General features: G+C 54.9%; 1 protein-coding gene across 1 annotated transcript in view; it reads left to right on the forward strand.

Moving 5' to 3' along the window:
- Nucleotides 1-2,231, forward strand: part of BMP7 (bone morphogenetic protein 7) — a gene marked incomplete at its 5' end in the record, with an annotated part of 68,911 nt that extends 66,680 nt beyond the window's left edge. Inside the window, one exon of the mRNA XM_084247635.1 lies at nt 1,740-2,231. Within this exon, the coding sequence (XP_084103761.1) occupies nt 1,740-1,889 (150 nt within the window). The 3' untranslated portion in view covers nt 1,890-2,231. The remainder of the gene's footprint in view (nt 1-1,739) is intronic.
- Nucleotides 2,232-25,551: the final 23,320 nt, after the last annotated feature.

Below are 25,551 nucleotides of genomic sequence, written 5' to 3' on the forward strand. Positions count from 1 at the left end.
TGAGCGGTGAAAGTTTGTCTCCCAAGCTGCCTGGGGGCAGGGGAGGGGAGCACGCTACTCTCCTGCGACCCCTGCCTTCATGGCCCCCTCGCCTATTTCAGTGGTGAGCTCCAGACCAGCACTGCCCAGTTATTGTGACATGAGGGTTCTGTGGTCATGGTTGAAAAGCAGGTGCTTCTCTGCCCTCTGGGGAGTCCTAGTGAGACACAGATGGAAGAAATGAGAGTCATCCAGGATTTGCTTTAAAGTTCTTCAAGGATAAAGGAGATGAGGGAAGGTTTGGATTTGTAGGGCTTGAAATTATCCATGGTAAAAAGTCTAAAACGTGTAGCTAAAACACGTGCAGCCCTCGTCAGAGGTCACAGACGGGAGGCTTGTGAGCGGGGGCTCGTCCTCAGACGACGTTCACTTGGCCCACCTGTGTGGTGTATTGGCGCCTGGAGTCTCTCATAAAGCCACCACAGACCTAGCTCTCTGGCTGGTCATGAAGCTTCAGCACGGCTGGCTGCTCTGGCCCTGGTTGGCTGTGGTCAGCCGGCAGACTTCTCTCTTTAGTTCGCCCCAGTCCTCACTGTTCCCTGTTGCTTACGCCTGAACTACTCTGCTCACCAGGGCTTTCATGTCGCCCCTGCAAGCATTTGGGTTTGTTTTTCCTCTGACCACCGTAAGGTGCATAGAAGCCCCCGGTGGGAAGGAGCCGCCGGCCGCTTCTTTCTTCATTCTTCCGCGCTTTCCGCCTCCTCGTGCACATCCAGCCGAGGGTCTCCCTGGTTCCTTTTTCCTCTTGTTTTTATTGCTCAAGAGGCAGGAGAGTCTAACATAGTGTAGACCTGCACTGGCCGATGTGGGAACCATTTTTACATGTGGCTCTTGCACAGATGAAATATGCCCTGCCAGAATCGAGATGTTTTGTAAATTTAAAAATCCACACTGGATTTTTATTAAATGTGTTCATTAACAAAATGATTAGTTATAAATTAATTTTATCTTATTTTATTAATCTTATTAAAGATTTTTTAATGTTAAGTATATATTCAAATGACAGTATTTTTGAAATATTGGTTTAAATACAGTCTTTAAGGGAACATCACCTGTTTCTTTGCTAGCTTTTTAAATGTGGCCCCTACACATGTGACTTGAGTTGTATTTTTCTTAGGCCAAGTCTAGGCCAGCAGTCAGCAAAAGGACTGGAGAGTAAATATTTTCGACTTTAAGAGTTCTAAGGTCTCTGTTCAAATACTGGACCTGCCACCGCAGCACGAAAGGGGAGGTAGACAGTATGCAAGTGAACGGGCGTGGCTGTGTGCCCAGAAAATTTAATTCCTAAAAACACATGCTTGGTCGGGATTGCCTGCAGACCCGCCCTGGTCTGACCCAGCAGCATCCTTCCAGGCCATCTTTGTCCAGCAAGGACTTTTGGTGCTGTCTGGAGATAGTTCTGGTGTCACGGCAGGGGGCTTGGTGAATTCTGCCAGCTACAGCCCGGGCAAGCCGGTGGACACTCCGCCAGGCTAGGACACCCCAACACAGAGCACCCTCCGGGCCCCAGTATGTGATCTAGCTCCTACCTTAGCAGCTGTGAGTGGTGTGACCCTCTGTACCTGGGGACCCTTGGGTCTGTGAAATGGGGGTGACCCCAGAGCTGCATTAGTTACAGGTATGTAAGGTAGTTGGGTCGTAGGAACAGGAGGCCAGAGGGACGTGACTCTCACCCCTGCCAACGTTTGCTGTGTGTCCAGGTTCACTTCATCAACCCGGACACGGTGCCCAAGCCCTGCTGCGCCCCGACGCAGCTCAACGCCATCTCCGTCCTCTACTTCGATGACAGCGCCAACGTCATCCTGAAGAAGTACAGGAACATGGTCGTGCGGGCCTGCGGCTGCCACTAGCCTCCTGGAAGCCGCACCCTTGGGGCCATGTTTTTCTGGATCCTTTGCCTCCCACCACCCTGCCTTTAAGGAGCCAGCAAACCCACCTCCTCTTGTGAGACTGTCCCTGTCCCCTCCCCGCCTGGAACGGTGTAGGAACATGAAGGAATTCGAGAGGCAATGCTTTGATCAGTTTCTCTCCGGCATCCTACGGACAAGATCCTACAAGCTGCAGCCGGCACAACCTAGCAGAACAGATCGAGAGAAAACCGGCCCGGCCACGTCCTGGCCTGGATGTCTCAGCCCTGCGCAGACGCGTCCCCGGGTGGTGTTGAGCACCCCGAAGCCTGGTGCGCAGCTGGAGGCCGCGACGCAGAGGGGTGGGTGCGTCTGAGTCTGCACTCAAGGAAAGCTGACATGGAAGTTCCTGTACTAAATGTCACAATAAAACGAATGAATGAAAATGGTTAGGATGTGACAGATATATTTTCCTAAACAGTTTATCCCCATCTCTCGGTTCACTCTGATTTCATAAACAGAATCTGTGGCCGACGGAGGGGGTGGGTGCCCCCGCTCCATTCCATTCTGTTTTCCTTCTGAGGCTTGCACAGGCCTCGTGTTTATGGGCCACATCCGAGCTTCGGTCGGGAGGGGAGTGGGCACATTTCCGCTGGGCGGAGAGGATACGTTGTCCTCGATGGAAACACACCCACTGCCCAGCTGGCTGTGTGGGGCAGCGTTCAGAGTCACGTAGGCCCACGGGGCACATTTGCAGCTGGCTTTCCGCTCCCCCGTGGTAGGGTCAGTGGCCGTGGAGGAGGACAGCATTGTGGACAGCACTGGCCGCTTGACCCTGGACTCTGACCCACATGGCCCTATTTAAGGCGGCAAGGGCACCTAACTCCCAGTGGGGGGGTGGTGCTGCCCTTCCTCTGAGTGCACCTCTCCTTTGTTCTTTGATACTAACCTTCTGAAGTCAGGGTTCTGACCCTCTGTGGCCACCTCTTTGTCTGCAGACCTCCCTGAGGACTCTGCAAATAGAACTGGCTCCTCAAAAGGAAGGGAAAGTGGCCTGGGGATGATGTGCTGGGTGCCTGGTGTGCTGGACATGAATATCAAATGGAAGGATCTAGAAGTCATTTCAAGAGTGACCTCCTCATCAAGTATCCTGGCCCATACACAGGTAGCATTTCTGACACGGCTGTCCTGTGAGCCTCCCTTGCCTCGGCCAGTGGGTCCCCTAAATGGCGCGCACCCATCTCCAGCTGTGACACAGACCTTGGGAAGGATGGGGCTGTCCAGAACAAAGAGGGGGTTTGGCAGGTGAGGCGCACACCCCTGGAATCCCATCTAGTGGGGAACTGTGTCTCCACCTTGATGTAGAGGCTTCCTGGAAACGTTCGCGCTTTTCTTTTTTCCTCTTCAGTAGCTTGGGCTGCAGCCTTCACTGACGAGACGCTGGGGAGAGTCCCCACTTCACATTTTGTTTTGTCTGTTGGCAGGTCTGGGGCTTTTGTGTGATTCTCTCTTGATGTGAGTTTTCTCACCACCAGTGCCCCAGCCCCTGGCCTCTGATCAACGCCACTTGTAGATGGAACCATGTAAAGAAATGATTTATGTCCCTCTGAAGCTCTCTTTAGGCCCCTCAACCCCTTCCTCGGTCAAGACGAGCTCGCTTCCCTTCAACCTGTTTGTTTTCCTATTTAAGACTATTTATTAACGGTTGGACCCATGTACTTTCAGCTGCTGCATAGAGTAGCCCTCAGCGAAAAGTCTGTATAAATAGCCAAAATAAAAAGGGTTTTGACTTTGCAATAAAAGGAGACTTTGGCTCTTGTTCTTGGGCCTGTGTGCGTCTGGTGAGTGTGTGCAGCTCCCAGCTCCTCCACGTGGCAGTTCTGGGGGTCGGCTGAGAACTCCGTGCCTTGACCTCCGCCATTAGCATGCCCTTTATCATCCAGGCCCAGGGGAGACGGGGACGCTCGCTCGTCGGTTTTGGGTGCAGCTGTGTGGGGCCCGGACAGGAGAGCTGGAACCGGACAGCAAATGTGAATTTGGTAGGCTTGACTACAAAGACCCTTGATTGAATTACAGTGCAGCTGTCAGCAGCTGTTTCAAAGAGGCAGGGGGTAAATTAGCTGTGTTTACTGCTAACATAGTTGAAAGATTTAGTCATCCCAATAAAATAGAGGCCTAAGAAAGAAAAAAAATGGCTGGGGGGGGTACACCCTAAACTTAAAAGCCGCGCAGGCCCCAAAGCCGACATTGTCCAGTGCAAATTACTTCAGTGGTGGGGATGGGGCGGGGGTGGGGGGGTGTTGCTGCTGGCTCCCAGCTCCAGCCCTGGATGGCCACAGCAGACCTGGGGCAGGCAAACGGGGGCCTCTGCCTAACTGTACCCAAAACCTGGGGCAGCAATGGGGGTTTCTTTTGCTTTGAAGTGCACACCCAGGTCGCCAGAGAGAAGTTGCCCTCTGTGCCCATTCCTGCCAGGCCGCTCACTCCTCCCCTGCTGCCTCCAACGAAGCAGCCGCTCCTAACAAGTTCCAGCCTCTGTGATTTCCAAACTCTTCTGTCATTGTCCTGATGGGCCATTTAGCTTTTGTTCTATTTTCCAGGCCAAAGACCAGAGCAGCAAACCGGAGGGCCAGATGTGGCCTGCAGATGTATCCTATTCCCTCCGCATGATGTTTATAAAGTGAATTTATTGCCAACGTGTTTTTGAAAAATCAGAGAATTGGGGTGAAAAAAATCTCCAAATCTGGATTCTCTTTGAGAAATAAGCAGATCTGACCCCTCTGGGCCCCATTACTGTATGGAAGCTCTTGGCTCGAACCAAAGAGCTGTTGTTGTCACAGTCTCCACTGCTCCCTATTGCCTCTCACATAGGTGCTGTTTTTGATACTGTAGATGGTTCTTTACTGGTACCATGTCTATTAAGAGCAGAGCAGTAAGACCTGGGCTGAGAGGGCCATGTGCTTCAAGAAGGAAACGCAAGAATAGGCTTTCTTTAGTTTGTCCCTGGCCCACTTCCCTGTCCGGATCCTGGTTGGGCCCCAGTAGCAAGGGTGTTTGTGGGTTCATCTTGGCCATCTTGGAGCACATTTTCACTGCCTCTTCTCCTGATGTGTTTACCTTTTTGCTTGACCTCAATGCTGGCCAAGCTGAGTGTGCTGAGAGAAGAAATTTACTCAAAAGTCCCTGGCTATTAATTGTTGGAATTGAAATTTGAACCCCAAAACTTGGGCTCCATGCCAGGCTCACCAGAATCAGAAACTCCTGGGGCTGCTCATGAAATGCAAGGATCCCGGGTCCCCCTTGGAAGCCCTCTGTCTTTCCCCAGGGCCAAATGTCAGTTCCTGAATTCTGCTCAATCTCTGGGCTAAGCTCAGCCCTATGGGCTGCCTCCTGTTTCTGAGCTGTTTGAAGGCCTGCACTGGTGACTGTGGCGCTGGGTTCTTAGCTGCCCCGGGGCTGGGTAATGGCTCCCCTCAGCCTCCAGGAGAGCTTGGGTGACCTACTGGTTCACCTCTTCAGGCTTCCTTCCGAGCAGAGGCCGGCCTGCTGGTCCACGCCTCATTCTTCAGGCCAGCTGGTCAACAAACTTGGCCTCTGGGCCCAGCAGGGGCACACCTGCTATCGACCTCCCCTCCTCCAGGCTGTGCTGGGACAGGTTTGCTGGTCGACCCCCAGACTCAAACTTGAGCCGGGATCAGCATACTGGTCAACCTACCTGGGCTCCAGGATGAGCCAAGGGAATCTACTGGTCGACCTCCCTGGCCTCCAGGCTGAGCCCCAGACTCCAGGCGGAGCTGGGATCAGAAAGCTGGTCAGCCTACCCGGGCTCCAGGATGAGCCTGGGAAGTCTACTGGTCGACCTCTCTGGCCTCCAGACTGAGCCAGGGCCGGCCTGCTGGTCGACCCCCAGACTCCAGGCCAAGCTGGGATCAGCCTGCTAGTTGACCACCCTGGGCTCCAGGATGAGCCGAGGAAGACTCCTAGTTGACCTCCCCAGCTTCCAGGCTGAGACGGGGCCGCCTTCTTGTCCACCTCCCCAGTCTCTAGGCTGAGCCAGGGCCGGCCTGCTCGTAGACCTCCCAGCCTCCAGACCAAGCCAGGGCTGTACTGCTGGTGGACCTCCATAGCTACCAGGTTGACTTGGGGCCGGCCTGCTGGTCGACCTCCCCATCCTCCAGGCTGAGCTGGGGTTGGCTTGGTGGTCAACCTTCCAGCCACCAGACTGAGCCTTGCCGGCCTATAGGTCCACCCCCTCAGTTTCCAGGTCAAACTGGCAGCCTGCTGCTCAACATCCCCGGCTTCCTGGCTGAGCCGAGACATGCCTCCTGCTGGACCTACCTGGCCTCCAATCCGAGCTGGGCCCAGACTGCTGGTCGACCTTCCCAGCCACTAGGCTCATCCAGTGCTGGCATACATGTTGACCCTCTCAGTTTCCAGGCAGAGCTAGGGCCAGCCTGCTGGTCAACTTCCCAGCCTTCTGGCTGAGCTGGGGTAGGCCTGCTGGTCAACCCCCTCAGCCTCCAGGAGAGTTTTGGTGGCTGCCTTAAGGTTCACCTCTTGAGGCTTCATTCCAAGTTGGGGCCTACCTGCTGGTCAACCATCTCCGCCCCCAGGCTGTGCTAGGGCCACCCTGCTCTTTGACCCCCTTAACCCCCCAGGCTGACCTGTGGCCAGCCTGCTGGTCAACTCCCTCAGTTGTCAAGCATGGGTCACTCTCAGCCCCTATAAGCCATTTTCAGGTCCTTTCCACTCAGTCCTCTCCAACATAGCAATATAATCCTAACCCTTCAAAGCCAGGGTGGGATTCTCTGGCTAATGTTAAGGATTTACTTGATTAGGTAAGGCCACCCAGAATGATCTCCCTTTGATTAACTCAACATCAATTGATTAGGGGTCTTAATTACATCAGCAAAATACCTTCATCTTTGGGGGTGATGATCAAATATTGGGCAGAAATCTTGGAAACCATCTCGTCATTCTGCTGTAACACACACCTTGGGTCATAGAAAGTACTGGAGATAATGTGTACATGAAAGCATTTAGCATAGAGTAGACGCACAGAGTGCATCAGAACACAGGGGCGCCCCCACCAGAATCCCTCCGCCTCACCAAAAGTTTTGAACAATTGAGTTGTGGCCCTCATGTGCCTGCAATCACAAAGCCCAGAGACTTTGTGAAATCACTCACCCACCCAGCTCTCATGCAACCTGGGAATGACGATAGACGGGCCCTTCTGGAACTTTGCAAACACCAGTACCAGCACCTCGTTCTTCCTCTGGGCGGGACCCTCTCAGAGGCACGAAAGTGCTTTTACATTTGACCTCACTGCATCTTAGGATGAGCCCAAGCTGCATACTCCAACTGCCTTCCCTCTTTAAGGCACATGGGGATGAAAAAGCACATTATAGCTCCCTGCGTGTTAGCACGCTGCACCCTGCACAACTCCAGGGAGTGCTGTTCACCTGACTGTCAATGACTATGGCACTTTCTGCGGGTGGAGGGAGCAATGGAAGACAGTCCTGCCCCCGCCCTAGGGCAGGGATATCTGCTTGTAGGACAGTCCTCTCTCACGGGACCCAGCCCCCCACCCAGGTTCTGGAGGCGCCGGGCCCTGCCAAGGACACGTCCAAGAACTTCTTGCAAACATTTTTCCCCTTCGCTTGTGGATCAATTCCTCCTGGCTCAGACCCTTTAGGACTCTGGCACCAGCCTCTTTTGGTCTTAGATTTGAGGAATTAAAAATAGAAGAGGAAAAACACAGAACTCTCCAAAGCCTTTGGAGTTGCGACAGCTGTTTGGACGGAGGCACAGTGCACCTGGGCCTGGAGAGCGAGGGCTCCTCCACCGGCCTCCCACCCCCTTCCCGAGGTTTCTAGGGGCTGAGAGGGGCCATGGGGACCAGGGTCTCAAGCCCCCTTCCATAGGACACCAGGGACAGAGCGGGCCCTTCATTAAGTGCTTGGGTGCATGAACACAAATGTGGCTGTGGGAACTGTGTTCCCAAATCAGCACCAGGACCAGGGCTCGAGGCAGGAGGCACTGTGGCTGGGCCAGGCCGGCTCTGCAGGTGTGTGGCCTGGGCAGCTGCCCGGGCTCCGTGCTCAGAATGACCCCGAGTTGAGTTGAATGTGCTCTGTTGACGTCTTGAAATCCTTAATGCCTTTGGAACAAGTTCTCATTTTGCACTGGGCCCCGCAGATGCTGTAGCAGGTCCTGTGCCAAGAGGACAGAATGAGGATTTTGGCACCAGACCCAGGGTGCAGCTCAGACCACCACCTTTGTGCATCAGCAAACGTGTTGTGGGCACCTCCATGCATGGACAGGGCTCTGGGCTCCGGGGTGACCTGTGCACAAAGGGGAGGGGACCCCTCTCTGGACAGCCCACCCAGGGCAGAGCGAGCAGGCGAGCCAAGAAAAGTCAGGGAAAGGGGCCGGCCACGTGCTGTGTCTGGTGCAGGGTGAGAGCTGGCGCAGGCCACAGAAGCACCCAAATCAGTGGAGGAGTTTGAAGGAAGCAACGTGACAATGGTGTGCAAGGCAGGAGCCCCGCGTGACGCCCCAGCTCATTAAAGCAGCCCGCGCGGATCCTCTGTGGCTCCAGGGGTCTCAGTTTGGCTGCTTCCGCAGGCTCGTGGGAGCAGGGCCCACCTCGCCCCGAACTCAGCCGTGGCCTCCTCACTGTCTTTAAGAGCAACAGTGGCTTCCTCAACGCCCTCCCACGTCGCGACCCTCCTGCGTGCCCCTTGCAGGGATCCGTGTGAGGACGCTGGGCTCGCCCACGCCCAGGCTGCTCTCCCTTCGCCACGTCCTTCACCACAGGCGCAGAGTTACCTTGGCAGGTGGGTTACAATCAAAGAGGAGTATTTGGTCTCTGTTCCCGTTCCTGGCATGGAAACTCCAAGCCCTTCGGAGGTTGCTGAGTGACGGGAAGGAAGGAGCTTCAGGGGAGCCTTTCATGACTAGCTCCTGTCACCCTCCCTGAGTTTGTGATGGGGAATGGATGCTGTGGCTGGAGGGTCGGAATGTTCATCCCAAATCCCGTAGCTGTTTTCTCCGCCTTTCCTAGGAAAAGGACGTGGATGGGGAGAGTTAGGGAGGATGCCTCGAACCTTCCATGGTTTTGTCCCAAACGCACATCATTACTTAAAGCCGTAAGCAAGTGGCCAAGTAACACTAAATAAGAAAAGTGTGTGTGAGCTCTGGAGCAGGGGTGGGGGGTGGGAGGGCCAGTGGGGTGAAGGTTCTAGCCCCCCCTTGGCCTTGACCCTCGATGGTGCGTATCCAATGTAAGTTACAGAAATGCAAAATAAAAGCAGTCCCAACGGCTACAGCCAGCAGGCCGCCTTCCGTGACGGAATCCAGGCTGGGCCTCTGCCTTGGGAGGTTCCAGCAGCATATACGTTCCATCGGCCGGGAGAGCGAGCACCCCGACCCCACCTTGGCTGGCGGGTGGGCAGCCCAGAGGTGCGGAAGGGCATGGAAATCGATGCTCTGAGAAACTTCCTCCTTTCCCAGCAGCCTTGGGGAGGGGAATTTTCCAGCTCAGTGGGCTCTCCCGCCCCCAAACACGCACTGGTCTCTGTTCGACCCCGGCCGAGTGTGTCAATGAGGGAAGGGATGACAGATGACCTGGGCGCCGCCCGTCCTGTCCTGAGTGGTCCCTAAAATAATACCATTAGCGGGGCTGAGCGGAGGCTCCTTATCTTTGGAGGGTCTGCAGATAACGCCGCGCGGGTCCCGGGGAAACCCTGGGCCAAGCGCCGGCGGTGGCCGCAGCTCCGTGCATTGGTGACGACAAGGCTCTCCGCTTCCCGGCCGGCCTGCTGACACTCCAAGGGGCATAAACAGCCGCAGGGTCATTGCTGGACCTTGCAGGGGTGACGGTGGCGGCGGCGGTGGAGCTGGCACGCCTGGTCCACGATGCCCACGGAGAGCCCCGTGTGTGTCGAGAACTGCCCAGGCTTCTGCCCAGGCGTCCCCGGCCAGAGTGGGCCACCGAGCGGACTCACCCTGAGCAGCTTTCCTCCCAGGCTGGCCCGGCTGTGACCCCCGTCCCAGCCGTTGGTTATGGGGTGCTCTCCCTTGTCAAGGTGATTAGGTGTTGCCGTCGGACACGCCTTTGGTTAACTTGATCATGTCTGAGTCTGGATTTGGAAACGAAGAACAGCACACAGGCACACAGCTGCCTTCTCCTGGGTGTAAAGCTCCATGGAGATGTGTTGTACTTAGCGTCTGGGTATTTTCCCCCTGCCAGACAGAAATCCTGACTGAGGCTCACAGACCCCTTCCAGTCCCGCCTTATCATCTGGGTGCACCTTGACCTGGGCTCACACCCGGCTCCATCCCTTGCCAGCTGTGTGGCCTGGGGCAAGTGACTCCACCTCTCTGTGTCCTGGTTCTCTCCTCTGGAAAATGGGATTTATAATAGGAGTGTTGTGAGGATTAACACAGTGAAGAGCTTGACTCAATGCAAGGGTGGATCAAGTAAACACAATCAAGAATCATCATAATCACCATCACCACCAATGTCATCACCGTTGCTATCAACCATCACTGTCACCACCACCACCACCACCGTCATCCCCAATACCGTGAACCTCCAGCACCAGCACCTCCACGATCATCACTGTCGTCTTCCCTCTGCCTGTTTTTCTCATACACGTCAAGCTGTCAAGCAGCTTTTGGGCAGGGAGGTGGGAGGACGTTGGGTAGACACAAAGAGCCACATCTGAGAACATAGTCTATGGGGTCAATTTGAGGGGTGGTGACCTCGCCACAGCCCACAGAGACCCCTCGCTGCTGGGCAGAGACCTAGAAACTTCCCGTCTCTTTCTTTGAAAGTGTGCAGGATCCTCTTTACCTCTGGTCTTCTGAGAATGCTTAATGCTGTGATAATCTCCCCTCCGGCCTACCTATTCTATCTCGCTGAAACTCCTACTTGTTGGAAGTGGAGTTCCAAGATGGAACCCCTAATTTCCTTATCTCTTACTTCTAGTTTTCCATGTCCGGGTTTTTATGCCAAGTTTGGGGATAGTTCTGCACCTTTATCTCGGTTATTCTGTTGATTCTCATTAGAGCTTAAAAAACTCGCTTCTCCGAAGGTTCTTTTTATAAAAATAGTGTTTTCCTCTTGTCTCACGAATTCCGTGTTTTATCTCTGGGAGAACATTAATCGTGGTTTTCGTTTCTTAGTCGTGGGTCTCTGCGTTGCCTGTTTCCTGCGTCCCGTGGCTTCCTGCCTGTGTGTTCTGGTTTTGATGCGGAGCCTTTCCTTGTATGGCAGAAGGGCGAGGCCCACCATTTCTGCAAGGACTTGCACTTGAGGGTCGTTTTCACAGTAGAGCCGCCCCGCCCTTCTCTGCATGGTGCTTTGGAGTGTCTGGGGTGTAACCTCTCTGCAAAGTAGACGCCCCCACCCCCCCAGGGCAGGGAGAGAATCGGGACCTGAGCTTTCTGGGCCTCCTGTCATCGCCCCTGAGAGGTCAGCTTTCTGTGGGGTTACGTGGGTTGTCCTCCTGGCTTGCTCTGCACCTGCTGAAATTTTGTGGGTGTTCTTCATCTGCTCTTGTTCCCTCTTTTCTTGTTATTCTTTATGCTTACACCTATATTTTAAAAATCTTTTTAGACAGGTCTAAAGAGCAAAGAAAAGCTTCCATGTCCAATCCCCTAGTTCACCAGGAACGGCGGGCTGATCCTCCTGCTTTGCCTAAGACTTTCTTGATTTTAGAAGTGAATTTCCTATGTCCCAGGAAACCCCGGGGTCCGGGGAGAGCTACCCCGCTTGCTCCTGAGGCTTGTCGCCCTGTCAGCTGTCTAAACCCACGAGTTCCTGTGCCCTGGACGGAGGCCCAGCTCCTCAGGGGAGCGAGTGCTCAGAGCCTCAGAGAATGACGGGACCCGACCACTAGGATCACAGACACTCACGGGTGTCTGGAAAAGTCCCTGTATTTCTGGAAACCCCAAAGATAAACGCCTGCATGACTATCATTACTGAAATTGCTGGCTGCGGCACAGACGTGCAAGCCCAATGGCCTCCTGGCGGCACAGTCCCCGCCCGCACAACCTCTGTAATTATAAGAAAGCATTTCAAATTGTTCCAGTCCAAACAAGACCTGGAAGCACAGAGCAGGCTGGTCATTAGGGCTGGAGATTAACGGCTGCCATGGAAGCGCCTGGAAGGACCTACTCCGGGCCAAGGGCGGCCTGGGGTGGGGGACGTTCTCACTGGCTCTGCTGCAGCAGCATTTGTGTGTGGGGGGGTGTTAGCAGGACTCCTGTGACGCCCCTCGTCTGGCCGAGGCTGTGGGCTCACAGGAGGCGCCTTTCAGTTGGTTGATGCTTCTCCCCTCGACCCGCTCCGTCTGCACGTGGATGAACTGCCACTTCAAATCAATGCTGCTGAGTTGGGCTGAGCAGTCACTCGCACATCAGGACAATTGAATTTACACAGAGAGGGAGGCGGCCGGAGGAACAGAGTCGCTGGGCGGCAGGTGGGAGCCTGGAACCCTCTGTTCACACCCTGATGGCGGAACCCCTTGAGCTAAGACCCAGGGTGTGTTATTTGGCCTCCCTGAGCCTCAGTTTCCTTATCTGCGAGGCGACTATAATTATCACCCTGCCTCACGGAGCTGTTGTGATGACAAGAGAAGCAAACATCACACGCCAGCACGGGGCGGTCATGCGTGTAGCAGGTGGGGTCACTGTTGTCCTTGCTGTGACTATCATCACCAGCCTTGTTTGCCATTCTTTGGGGACCCACCTGACTCCGCCGGCAGAAATCACCCCCTCGTCCACCACGGAAGACACAGGAACAGCAGACCTTCAGCCACCCCTCAGCTAAGTGAGGCCACAGTCCTGCTTCCCCCATAACCCCACTCCACCCCCCAGAGAGCAAGCAAGTGGACGTGGCCAGCCAAGCTCCCAGAGCACCCACACAGCCTCCGTCGCTTGGGAAGTGCTCCCGGCTGACGGGGGCCAGTCCTGCTCTGTGGGGCTTGACCTCGGAGGAGAGCTGGGCCAGCCATTACAGCGGAGTCCAGGATCCTGGGTCAGGGACCAAGCAGGCCAGCGATGTGGGTGTGATGCCTGGAGGTGCGGCCACCATATTGCAAGCGTGAGGTGATAAACATGCTGGTTAGGGGAGCAGTAGGGAGGCAGAGGGTCAGAGAGACAAACACAGTAACATGGGGAGAGGGAGAGGAAGGGAGCAGGGAGGAGTGGAGCTGACCCTACAGGAGCCACTACAACTTTCTCTGAAGGTTGGCCGCCCTGAGAGGCCCCCGGCCATCTGGGTACCACGGAGTCCTCTGTCATCTGCAGCCAGAATCAAGGTCGGAAGCCTCTTCACCCTCCTGCCGGGCTGGAAAGCTGTCCCTGCTCCAGGGTGGCCTGGGGGGTCCACACCAGTCTCCCCCCAGGGCGCTCCCTGATCTGTTTCTGCTTTGGGAGCAGGATGAGGGAGCAGCAGGAAGGGGGATTCCTCCCGGTGGGCGTGTTTATTCGGGGCCTCTCCCTGGAGGATTTGGCATCAGATGTGTTTTTCCTAAAGAGGAAGAATAAACAGAATCAGCCCTGCAGGAAGTGGTGTGGGTCTGGCACACAGGCAGCCGGGGCTGGCGTGTGTGAGTGCACGTGTGTGCTTGTGCACATTGTGTGGGTGTGAATGTGGGCACACGTGCGTGGGCAGGGGCTCTGAGCTGAGGTGGTCATCACAGGCATCCCCAAGCATGCGGGGATTCACAGCAAATCGAGGCCGACCTGCCCCACGAACCACCCCCACACAGGGCACGACTGGACGTTTCATCCAGGGCAGACTTGTGCAACCCTCACCCCGATCACTTCTAGAACATTCCCACCACTCCAGAAAGAAGCCTCCTACTTATTGGCAGTCACTCCCCATTCCCACCCACCCCACACCCAGACCTTAAAAGCACTCATCTGCTTTCTGGCCTTTGGGTTTCTCGATTTAGACTTTTTCTGGAAGCAGATGCGGCCTGACTGGGCATCAGCAAGTGTCAGAACAGGGTCTGAACTGAAGTCTGACCTGCAGCCGGGAGAGCCGGTGCCTTGGCCGCAGCCCACGTCACTGCTGTCTCCTCCTGAGGTGACCCTGAGACTTACAGTGCGTCCGAGGGCAGGGTGTGGGCCCTCGGGGTCAGCAAGGTGTTCAGAGCGGTGACCACAAGTGGCTGTGGCAGCCCCGGGTTGCTCCTTGGGGTGCTTCATCCTAGAGCCCCCAAACAGCTTGCTGTGGTGCTACACACATTGGACCCCCCCCACCCCAGCAAGGTAGGTGCTGCCATTCCCATTTTATAGATGGAGAAAACAAGGTCCAGAGAGGCTAATAACTAATGTAAGGCTTAATCCTATTGATTGACTAACTGGGATTTGAATCCGGGTCCTCTGAATCCAGGCTGCTGCTGGCAATGGGGGTGCTGCGATCCTGCCGGGCCTCGCTGACCAGCCAGCCGGGGTTCTCAGCACCATCCCGAAGCAGGGGCTGCTCGTCCCAGCTGCCCGCCTCGCCAGCCCGGGCTCTATGCCCATTCAGGGTGGTGGCTCTGTGGGGCTTGGGTTTTTAGCATGTGCTGTACACTTCTGGGGTCCCCTCCTGCTGCAGCCTGGGCTCCTGACACTTTGAGGTGCTTCCTGCTTCCCATCTTGTATCTGCACACGGCAGGGTGGGCATCTGAGCCTGTCCCCCCCAGGTCCCTCGGCAGCTTCTCCGCAGCTGCTCAGGAGCCGGACACCTTCCAGAGTCTACCTCCCTGCTTGGGTCGCTGCACTGGGAGGGAGTCAGGGCCCCGAGGTGGCTCCCAGGAGACATGGGAAGGCCAGCTCTCCACGCACACTATGAAAGAAGCTGAAAACTTCAGCTTGGCAAAGAGTGATGCTTTGAGGCCCGGAGTGGCCCTGCCTTGCCCCAGGACCGCCCCGGCAGCCCCCAGTCCAGCATCTAAGGGGCGGCCTCGCACAGCAGCCCGTCAGCACCTGCTCCAACTGCTTTGAAAACACCTTGCAAAAAGTGGTGCCCAGAGCTGGGATTTGAAATCTAGGCCTGTGCATATAAGACTGAAGCCCGTCACCCAGCTAATCAGGGTGAAAGTCCAGAAGCTACTCACATGGGAATGGAGAGCCAGGGAGAAGCGTGTCCCCGGCCCCTGCGCTGCCAGAGATGCGATCACAGGTGTTGGGGGGCTGAAGTCCGTAGTCAAGAGCCTCCCTGGCCAGGCAGTAGATTGGGGCCACACCAGCCACTTCCCTGCCGTCCAGCAAGTCAGCTCACAAAGCTGAGCCTCAGTTTCCTCATCTACAAAATGGGAGGGGGAAACAGCGGTTTTCCTGAGACTCAGACGAAGGAGAGCGGCTGCTGCGGCTCTGGGTAGCCGTCCCTGCTGGCCGGGGCTCAGCGCTGCGGGGTCACAGCAGCTTCCTGGATACTCAGCTCGGCCGGCCTCACAGTCCGCAGCCCCTGGCCACTGAGGGACAGTCCTGGCGCCCAGGAGTAGCGCGGTGAAACCCCGCTCGCTCGGCCCGCATGCTGGGTCACCGACGCCTTCACGGACGGTAAACCCGCCAAAGTCAGAGCCACTTAACGCAGGGGGCCACAAATTGTGTTTTTTTATATCCTTGATTTTAAAGGATATAAATCAGCTTTGTGCTACAATGAACACGTTTCCTTTATGATAAACAAGAGTGAAACCAAGACCAGATAAAGGTTAAGATAAGTAAAAACGGGCTGGGGGTCACAGGGCGCAGCTGCAGTTTCTCTAGGGCCTGTTCTCACAGCTCTGGTTTTGGGGCCCGGATTTATACCCCAGATACACATCAAAACCTAACTATCTACCCAAGGAGTTAGGCCTGAGCCAAAGCAATGCCTGGGGCACGTGACACGTGCCTGGCATCTTCCAATTCCTGAAAGGAAGGAAGGGGGAGGCCCCGCACAGTTCTAGAACCTTCCCACTCACACCATCAAGCTGACAATCCCACATTTCCCAGTGCCCTCCTGAGTGTTCACCCGACCCCTGGAGACCAGAGCCACATCAGATGGAACCTCCCAAAGTAATGACCACCAAGTGACTAGGTTTTCCCAAACTCCAGTCATCCACCTTCATGGTTTCAGTTGTGTCCATGAAATAAGCGCATCACTGCTCAATGGTTTAAATAAAACAACTTCACTACCTTCTCTTTGCTCCTCACTACAGTACCCTTGTAGATGCGACTTAGCCAACTGCCCCTAAATTGTGTTTGACGTGCTCGTTATATTTTTTCCAGTATGGTGACAAGCTGATACAGACAGAAAGCTGCCTGTGTCCTGCCTAGAGCCACGCTGTGTGCCACCAGGGGTGTCCAGAAAAGCACTTGAAGAACATCAAAAAGGGAAAACTCACGGGTGAAAATCCTCTGCAGTGCAAAAAAAAAAAATAATACAAACATAAGATATGCCTTTGATGAATCTGAACCAATACTAGACCATAGAGCTGTAACAGGGTGGTCCCCAGGAAAGGGGGAGGTTCCAGGTTCCCTGCCCCACCCAAGGGAGGGTGGAGCTGAGCAGGGAGAGGAGAAGAGGTAGAAGAGACTGAGGAAGGAGGAAGCAGGATGGAGCCAGGAGACCTGGAGGAGGCGCATAGAGCCTAGAGACACGTGAAGAAACTGCGCTTGTCTTTTGGTCGTGGACGGGGTGACACAGATGTGGGTGAGACCCGTGGGGAGGTGACCATGGCAGCTTTTATCTTAATGTAGATTTTGCTCTTTTCTTTCCGGGCTTGTCTGGTAGTTTCTGACCCTTTGCTGTGGGTCCCCACTGGAAGATGCTTTAGACTTGGGGCAGGCTTTGGGGCCTTGCTCTGGGCCGATCCAGTATGAATGGAGTTTCACCCACGAGGGCACGGGTCACTTTGGGTGCTTCATTTAGAAACTAGATTCTTTGCCTTTCCTGTCTTGTTTCCTAACTGTATTAAAGTTCCTTCCCAGGGCCTCCCTGGTGGCGCAGGGGTTAAGACAAAACCTACGAAGAAATCCGCAGCCACTGCAGCACAAGTTCGATTCCCAGCCGGCCAGGGAGAAACCCACATGGTGGGACAGATCTCTCCTGTCTCGCCCGCTGCTCCCCTTATTATAGGACAGGGAGAGGGGCAGCCCAAACCTGGGGACCACCCTGGTACACCCTCAGCAGTATACTTTGGTCCGTCTGCCTGTTCTATTCCCCACTCTGTCTCTGGTGAATCCTCTCACCCCCCTGTGCATCTCTGGCCTGTACCCCAATTCTTGTATAAAAATAAATGTTAAAAAAAATAAAAAAATAAAGTTCCTTCCCATTAAAGTCTCCTATGTTTTGTGTTGCTGCGGCGGATGGCAGAACCCATTTAGAATAGGCAGGTTTGCGGGGTTTGGGCTGCCCCTCTCCCTGCCCTATAACAGATTGGACAGAAAGCGCCACTTCTGAAATGCAACGTGTTGCCTCCTGGCCCGCACTAAGGTCCCATGGGGCCCCCTCCTCCTGCCTCTGGGACCCCCATGTAGGGGGTCCTCCCTAGTGCTTCCCGACTCCTGCAGAAAGCCCCTCATGTTCTGGGCGGGCACAACACACATGATGAACTGGAGAAACAAAAGGGCGCTCCAAGAAGCCCTCAGGTCAGAGCGGGAAGGAGGCGTGACAGGCGAGGGTGCTTGTGGGAGAGGCAGGGCTCTCTGGGGGTGCGCTCAGGGCTTCTTCATCTTCCCCTTCTGCCCCTCAGACATAGCTTTTTCTAAACTTCCCCAGTCTTGCTAAAATTCTAACCACCAGCTCTGAGAAGCAGGGAATACTGTTGTAAAAACATACGACATTTACAGCGCACCCACCTCTCTGTGGTGGCCTTGGCAGCCATGTTTGCACTGCGAGCCTCCCTGGATCGCCACAGGCGATTGGCTCCGGAGCAACACGTGACCCCCAGTGGACCAATCAGAGAGGCTCTCTCTGTGGCATTTGAACGGAGAGACCCAGAGCCTCCAGGATGGGGTGAACTTCTCCCCGTTCTTCAGATCTTCTCCTGGCTGTGTCCCTGGAGCCCAAAGGCACCCCTGAGTCTTTGCTGAATGGACGTAGAAGAGTGCAAGTCCACAGACACCCTGCTGGAACCTGGCTTCTCAGGCTCAGGGAATTTCGACTTGGTTGGAAGTTAGAATTACCCGGTGTCCAGCCAGGTCCCAGGGGCTCCCACCGCTGGATGCCCAAGCACCCCAGTAATCTCAGCGCCCCCAGGTGGGGCTCATGTGCGACCAGCACAGGTCCAGCTCCCTTTCATGTTCTACTGTTACGGAGCAGCGGGACATCCTTTTCCCCCTAACACTACCAGATGCCTTAGGCTCCTTCCCACAGAGTGACCTCCTTTCTGAGAAAGTTCCAGAAGCCATCTTGCACCTGCCTCCCCCAGTGATCAGGTCAGTTTTTGCCCATTTGCTTGTAAAACGAGTAATGACAGTGGTTGTTCATATTTGATGAGCCTTGGAGCAGGGATGGGATTAGGATGAGGGTGGAAAATATAAGGAGGCACCAAAAATTCAGTTGTCCAGATAAATTGCATCCCTCCCCATTCACTCCTTCATCCAGCCAGCCAGCCAGCCAGCCAACCATCCATCCATCCATCCTTCCATCCATCCATGTTTTTAGAGATCTAATTGGCTTTATTGAATAATACACGAATCAGGCAGCATCCGGTCTAGCTTGTAGAAAGACATTGTCAATATAGTATTTTAATGCAGTGTTTTCAAAAATCAAAAGTTATGGAAAAATATCTATGGTTAGAAAACCAAATACTTTACAAAGAGCCCGTCCTTGTGCAGCCAAAGGCAAAGGAACAAACCATCATCTGGATCTGTCTTGACTCATCTTCATCCTGTGGCCTTAGCAGCACCCCAGCCTCCATCTTAAACTCTTTGTTTGACCTGATTCTAGCTGTAGCCAAGTGGTGCTCGCCCTGGGCTGCGTTTCACACACCCCCCACCCCAGGTGCCTGGACAACTCCAGTAGCCTGTACCTGGTCTCCCTGCCCTAGTGGACCCCATAGTCTGTTCTCCAGCCAGAGCCAGAAAGATTTTTTTCAGTGAAAACCAAATCTCATCAACTTTCCCATTCAGACCCCACTAATGGAACCTTCACACTCAGACAGCAATAGGACTTATGGTTTCCAGCACCTGACACATTGTGGTCCCATTTTTCCAGCTGCTTCTTCCTCCACTCTGCTGCCTCCTGTGGTTTCCTTACTGGAACACCCCTCCCCCCTCAGGGCCTTTGCACTGACTTTGACCTCTACTAGCACATTCTACCCTGGGCTTTGCCTGCTTCATTCCATCTTCACTTCACTCCTCAGCGAGACCTCCCCTTGGTCCCATCGGGACACGTGCCTTCTGGTTTATTCTCAACATGATATCGTCATGACCTGGACTCTTCTCATTTGTAAATCTGTTTGTTTCATGATGGGTAAAAGTTTTTCTATTCCAGAAGGGAAGATCCATGAGGAAAGGGACCTGTTCCGTTCCCCACAAGGGAGCCTGTTCTGGAGCCCTTGTGCCCAGCCCAGATTCTACGTATTTTCAGAGTGAAGGCGTGAGGTCCATCTTTGCAATGAAGAAACTGATCCCTAACGAACCCGAAAGTTCAGAAGGAGTTCCTGGTGAACTCTAACTGGTGACCTCTCTCCTCGCACCCCTTTTTACCAGTCGATCATTGGGATTTTCTATCTGAAGATTCCTGACCCCCATCATTTCAGCTCCTGCACCCTTAAATCTGGCTCTGATTACGAGCCGCTGCCACCCACCCGCAGACTAACAAACGTGGAACAGCTGTGCCAGGAAATCGCCTCCAACTCGACCCTGATGCGGCAAGGGTGTCTTTAGTTAACGTAAATAGGCTTTTAACATTCATTTTTTTCTCTTTGTGCAAAATACCTATCATTAATTCTGACTTGCGAGATCAAACGGTTAACAACGTGTTGATCCTCGCTTACTTTCAAGTGATGTATTGTATCGTTTAGGAGAGTTATTGGGGGGGGGGGGTACTTTCTTTGACAAACACATCCAAGAGCGGCTGACCAGCGTCCCGGGGAAGGAAGTAATTAACAGCTCCGCTCCGGGGCTCTGAGCGGCCTTGCATCATTCCTCCGCCTTCTCCCGAACACTGCCTTTTTCTTTTGCATTCTGTTTGTTTGGTTTTTTCCCCCAACCAAAGGAAATGAGCTTCTCCAATCCATCACTCCACAGCATCAGAGGGAGATGGGAATAAGCAGACTTCCCTGAGCACCATGTGCATTTCCCCTCCCTCCTGGGGGACAGGAGCTCTGCAGGGTTGTTTTGTGAATGGACTTTCTCCTGTTGGGCACCTTTCTCTCTCCCCAGGGAGGACCCCATAGCTTTTCAGTGCTTTGTACCCCAAATACCAACAGTTTCAAAACAATAGCACACACTCAAAACCTCCAGACTCCAGATGAGCATATAAGTCAGTGACATCCACTGGGTATAAGACACGAGGGAGGGATGAGGACTGTGGCAAAATGCTGAGCCCGTGCCAGCCAGAAGGGGCCGCCACTGCCCAGCGCACACAATAGGCATTTGGGGACCATTTTTCAAGAGCCTGAAAATTGTGTGTGTGCGTGTGTGTGTGCGTATGTGTGTGTGTGTGTGAGAGAGAGAGAGAGACAGACAGACAGACAGAAACAAGAGAGAGAGAAAGCGAGAGAAGACTATAAAAATACAACATGGGCCAAGCAAAAATAAAGATTTAAAGGTACCACATTTTGGGGCCTCCCTGGTGGTGCAAGGGGTTAGGATGCAACCTATGAGGCTGTCCGCAGCCACTGCAGCACGAGTTCAGTCCCCAGCCAGGGAGCTACCCACATGGCACGGCAGACCTCTCCTGACTCGCCTGCTGCTCCCCTCAGCAGTGGATTTCAGGCATCCTGCCTGCTCTGGAACAGGGCTTCTCAGCCTCTGCATGATGGTACCACGTTTCAAACCCTGCTTTCTGACTGAGCTTCTCGAACTAGAGTTTATTTGGTCTCAGGGCACAAATCAGTGGGTGGAGGAATGAGACATGCCTCAGCGGAGATGAGGTACGGCCCCTAGGAAGTTCAGTTTTATTAGAATTTTTTCTCGGGGGTGGGGTAGATTTTGTGGAGTTGCACTGATAGACAATCAAGGTTTTTTTAAAAAATATTAAAGGCTTTTTTTTATATTAAACAAAGATACAGTCTACAGCAGAGCATAAGAAACAAATCTTCCTAAAAACCAGGACTGGAAAGGAATTTCACTTTTGCTGCAGGAAGATCTGGCGAGCTCCCCTTTGCGGAGCCAGCGCCTCGACTTGTGTGGCTGGGAGCATTTTGGTGGAAATGTTAAGGAACTCCAGGGGCTTGGTCCTCGGCGTGGGGAGTGCGTACAACAATTGCACCTACCTGACGGGGTCGTTTTTTGAGGAACCAACAAGAAAACTTGACAAGTTTCTGACCTGCCCAACGCATCCCCCTTTCTCCCAGCCCCCTCCTGTCTGCCCTGTGGGTGAGGGGGATCCCCTTTCTTCAGTGACCCTGTGCTCCCGAGAGCAGGAGCCGGGCAGGCTGGGCTCCCCGAGCTTCCTTGGACCTGAACGTGGGGCTCTTAGGCCGCCTCCGAACACACAGGCACATGCCGTGGTTTTCCGTCTCCACCGCTTATTTCTTGGATTCTTGAACATTCTCTTCTCCTTCCAGCCCTTACCATTTTCATTTCCTCTGGGCTGTCGAGCCACGAATTGGCCGCAACTGCCTGGGCTCCTTCCCACGCTAGGTGTGTGCTGACACACAGTAGGAGCGCGTGGAAATTTGGTGGCGAGAAAGCGTGCCAAGTACCCCACACAGGCCATCTGCTTTTGTGAAAATCATTTCTGGCAGAATTCTGATGAGATTCGAGTTTGTTGAGTGATTTATGGAGCTGTTAAACATACCCTAAATCAGTCCTGCTCTTTTTTTTTTTAAGGGTGGGGGTGGAGCTGTGACATCCTTAAGGGAAAACCCAGTGTCTGAGCTAAAATGTGCCACCTGGGGCCTGGCTGTGCCCAGAAAACAGCCACAGCAGTAACGTGAGCCTGGCCCGTCAATTTGAGTACGATCATTTTAATGTTCCCCAAATCTTGCAAAATGTGTATCCAATTAACCACGACTGAAGGGCCTTATTTATAAAATAATACTTTTGTGGTCAGGTTGCACTTTTTCCGTTCCTTTCTGCTGCACGGGCTCAAGTTGCAGATTCTGCTTGTGATGAAGGGAGACAAACATCGGGTCTCTGCTGGCACCCACCGTGCAGATTTCCATGAAGAGCGAAAACCCGAAGACGTCTCCTCTCAGCCTCTCCCGAGGAGCAAGGAGGCCAGGGCGGCCTGGAAGTGGAGCCGGGGGAGGGGAGGCCACGCGAGCGTACGAGCCAGGGTCGTTTTTCTTGGCCGGGACTGGGGACAAGTGCCGGGCCGTCCGGCAGGGCCCTGACACGGGCCTGGCCCCGCGGAGGGGGCGTCTGGAGAACTCTGTGGTATGTGGGGAAGGCCTCGCGGGCCCCTCCAGGGGTTGGCTTCCTTCTGTGAAGTCGCTTGTGTTCCTGCTCGTGTGGGCGCATCCCTCTCCGCTGTCCAGGGGCTGTGGTGGAAGCCGTGGCGGGGGGGGGGGGGTTAGTGAGGACTGGGGACAGATCGGTGCAGACCTGACCGGCGTCTTCTTCAAAGCCCCGGAAAATAAATATCTTCAGCTCCTTGGGCCAGACCCTCTGGCGTGAGTCCACCCTCTCCCTGGACGTATGTAAATAAATGGGTGTGGCCGTTCCCACAAAATTTGATTTACACAAACGGCCGGGGGGTGGGATGTGGCTCGCGGGCCCCGACTTGCCAACCCGTTTGGCCCAGTGGGAATGCAGCCACACAGAACTGAAGCAAGCTGCCCGCTCCCCCGGGAACAAAATGCTGTCTGTCTCGGGCGGGGGTTTCCATCTGCGGTCTGTGGCGTGCAGGGAAGGTAACTCTCATTGAATTTAATTTCTCTTTCAAGTCCCTTGTGGCAGGTGGCAGACACCAGATGTTAGACATCTGGGCTCCTGCTCCCCTGGAGCATCGCTTAGGCGTCCCACGGAGCCCCAGACAGGCCTGTACCACATGTACCGCATGCACAGAAGCAAGTCACAGGGCCAAGCCCACGGTTACCGGCGGGGGGGAGGGGTTTTCTGCCCGTAGTGCCAAGGGAAGGGGCTCCACTATTGCTCGACAATAACCCAGACAATCACAATCATCATGCATATCTGTGAGGAAAACTTGCATCAGCTAAGAACAGGAGACTCAGTGAGGCTTAAGTAAAGGGGGGCTGGTATCCCACTAATGAATCTGGATCCAGACAGATGTCTCCAGGATGGGTTTGGTGCCATTGGCACTGACCTCCTGCTGGGCTCCTCTAGACCTGCCATTCCAGAGCCTGGCACTGCCTCGTGGTGACAAAATGGCTGCCAAGCTCCAAGTCCAGCATACTTACATGACAGCATTCCAAGCAGGAGAACGAGGTAGGATCTTCCCCCACTCCTGCTCTTGTCAGGGAGAAAGTCTGCCCCTGATGCCAGGCGGGTTTGACTCCTCTGTTTCTTGATCTCCTCTGGTCCAGGTCCTTATGCACAGCCCCAGCAACAAATCTTTGGAAGTGAGGAAGGAGCCCAGGAGGATGGCATCCTGGCATCTGGGGAGCGCTAGCAGGTGCTGGCACTGAAGCTTTGGGGTCAGTGCTCAAGAAGGCCAAGAGGACAGGGTAGGCCCCCGAGCATTTGCTAGCGCCCTCCTCACTGCTCCCTCCAGCGCCTCCCGGGGACTCCAAACAAGGCCCTTCCCAGGTCACTGAGTATACTTTCTGAACATCCATCTTCTGCTGCAGAGCCCGGCTGGTCGCGGCTGGTCGCGGCTGCCACGGCCTTGGAACCAGCACTGCTTTCTCCCTGGTAGACAGGCGAGCAGGGATTTGCAATAGTTGCTTTTTGGGACGTAGCAGCCCACAACTTCTGAAAGTTCTTGTCAGTTCAAGGAACCACCTTCTCTCTCCAGGCCCCAGATGAGAGCGCTGCACCCACACCCTGCCTCGAGCTCGGGCCCCTCCAGTGAAACCTGGATGCACACAGGCTCCTGGGGTGGAGGGGTGCAGGGGGCAGAGGCCTTGCGGGTGGGAAGCAGCAGGCAGATCCTTAACGGGAAGGGCTGCGTTCCGCTCGAGGACACCGTGTCTCCGGTGGAAGGGAGGCGTCGTGTAAGAAACGCAGATCCCCAGACACGGTGCAGCGCCTTTGCTTGCTTTCCGGTGGGAGTCAGGCTGACCCCATAAAACACACAGTTTATCTTCAGGGCGTGAAATGCATTTGACTCTCGGGGGAGGACGAAATCTGCGCGGGGGAATATTAACACCCCTGGGGCCGCAGGTGACACGAGCCCTGCTTTGGGCCGTGTCGTTACGAGTCCTCTGACGTGGAGATGTGGAGGTGACATCTCCCCTTAAAGCAGATCCGGCCTGTGGAACCTTCCAGCACCACCTCCCTGGCCTTGCTCTGGCCACCTCCCCCCACAGCCTGGCAGAGTAAGTCTCCTTACAGTGCCACCTGCGAGATGATGTCAAGACACTCGTGTCACCCAGATGCATGGGCCCCAGCATGCTGCCTGCGTGTCCCAAGCCAGGGGAGACCATTACTTTTCGAGCCTTTACTACGTGCTGACCTCTGGCAAGCTGGGGGCAGAGAGAAGCAGAGACCAGCTCCGTGTCACACAGGGACGGCCAGGGACAAAGCAGGAAGAGCAGATGGGCGGGAATGGGACTCGCGGGATGGTGCGGGCTGTGCCGCAAGGAGTAGAGCAGCGGGGCCAGCCTCCCGGGAGGGCAGGCCTTCCTGCAAGGTGCACTTGGCGGCGGCTGCCCTCGGGAGCTGGGTGAGCCGGGCATCTTGGAGGGACTGAGAAGAGCAAGGAGGCCATGAGGCCGTGGGCAGGGAGGACATGAAGAAGTGAAGTCAAGTGGTGAGCAAGAGACAGGTCACGGGGAGCCTTGAATTCCCAAGGGGAGGCCCACTCTGAGCAGACTGCCCCTGAAGACGTGGCCGTGCCGTGCCTGGTCCCCAATATTCGCTCACATGCTTGGTCCCCAACATTTGTTCACACTCTGGCTCGCCAGGCACTTGCTGGGCAGCTGCTGCACCAGGCGCTCGTTGGCTGCAGAGACAGAGAAAGCACATGACCAAGAAAGACCCTGCTGACATGGAGCGAATGTTCTGGAACAGGGTTTCTCAGCGTCTGCATGATGGACACTGGGCTGGGTGATCCCTGTGGCGCCTGTCCTCTGCATGGAGGGCTGCGTCGCCGCCCCCCTGGACTCATCCCACTAGATGCAGGAGCACCCACCCTGAGCTGTGGCATGGCCCGTGTCCAGCCAGCTGGCCTGTGTCCGGGTGCGATGGGCCCCACTGGAAAGCTCTGCTCTGGGTCCTGCTGGCCTGGCTCAGGCTTGGAAAGTCCTGAGGCTGCTGGAAGAAGATGTGCCTGCAGAAGGTTGTGGGGGAGAGGCGTTCTGGTGTGACAACTGGGGAGCAAGCACAGTGGGGTGGACACAGGGCTCCAGGGTGATGTGGCGGCCCCAGGGGCTCTGAG

Source organism: Talpa europaea (assembly GCF_964194135.1).
Source record: "Talpa europaea genome assembly, chromosome: 11".
NCBI classification, from domain to species: Eukaryota; Metazoa; Chordata; class Mammalia; order Eulipotyphla; family Talpidae; genus Talpa; species Talpa europaea.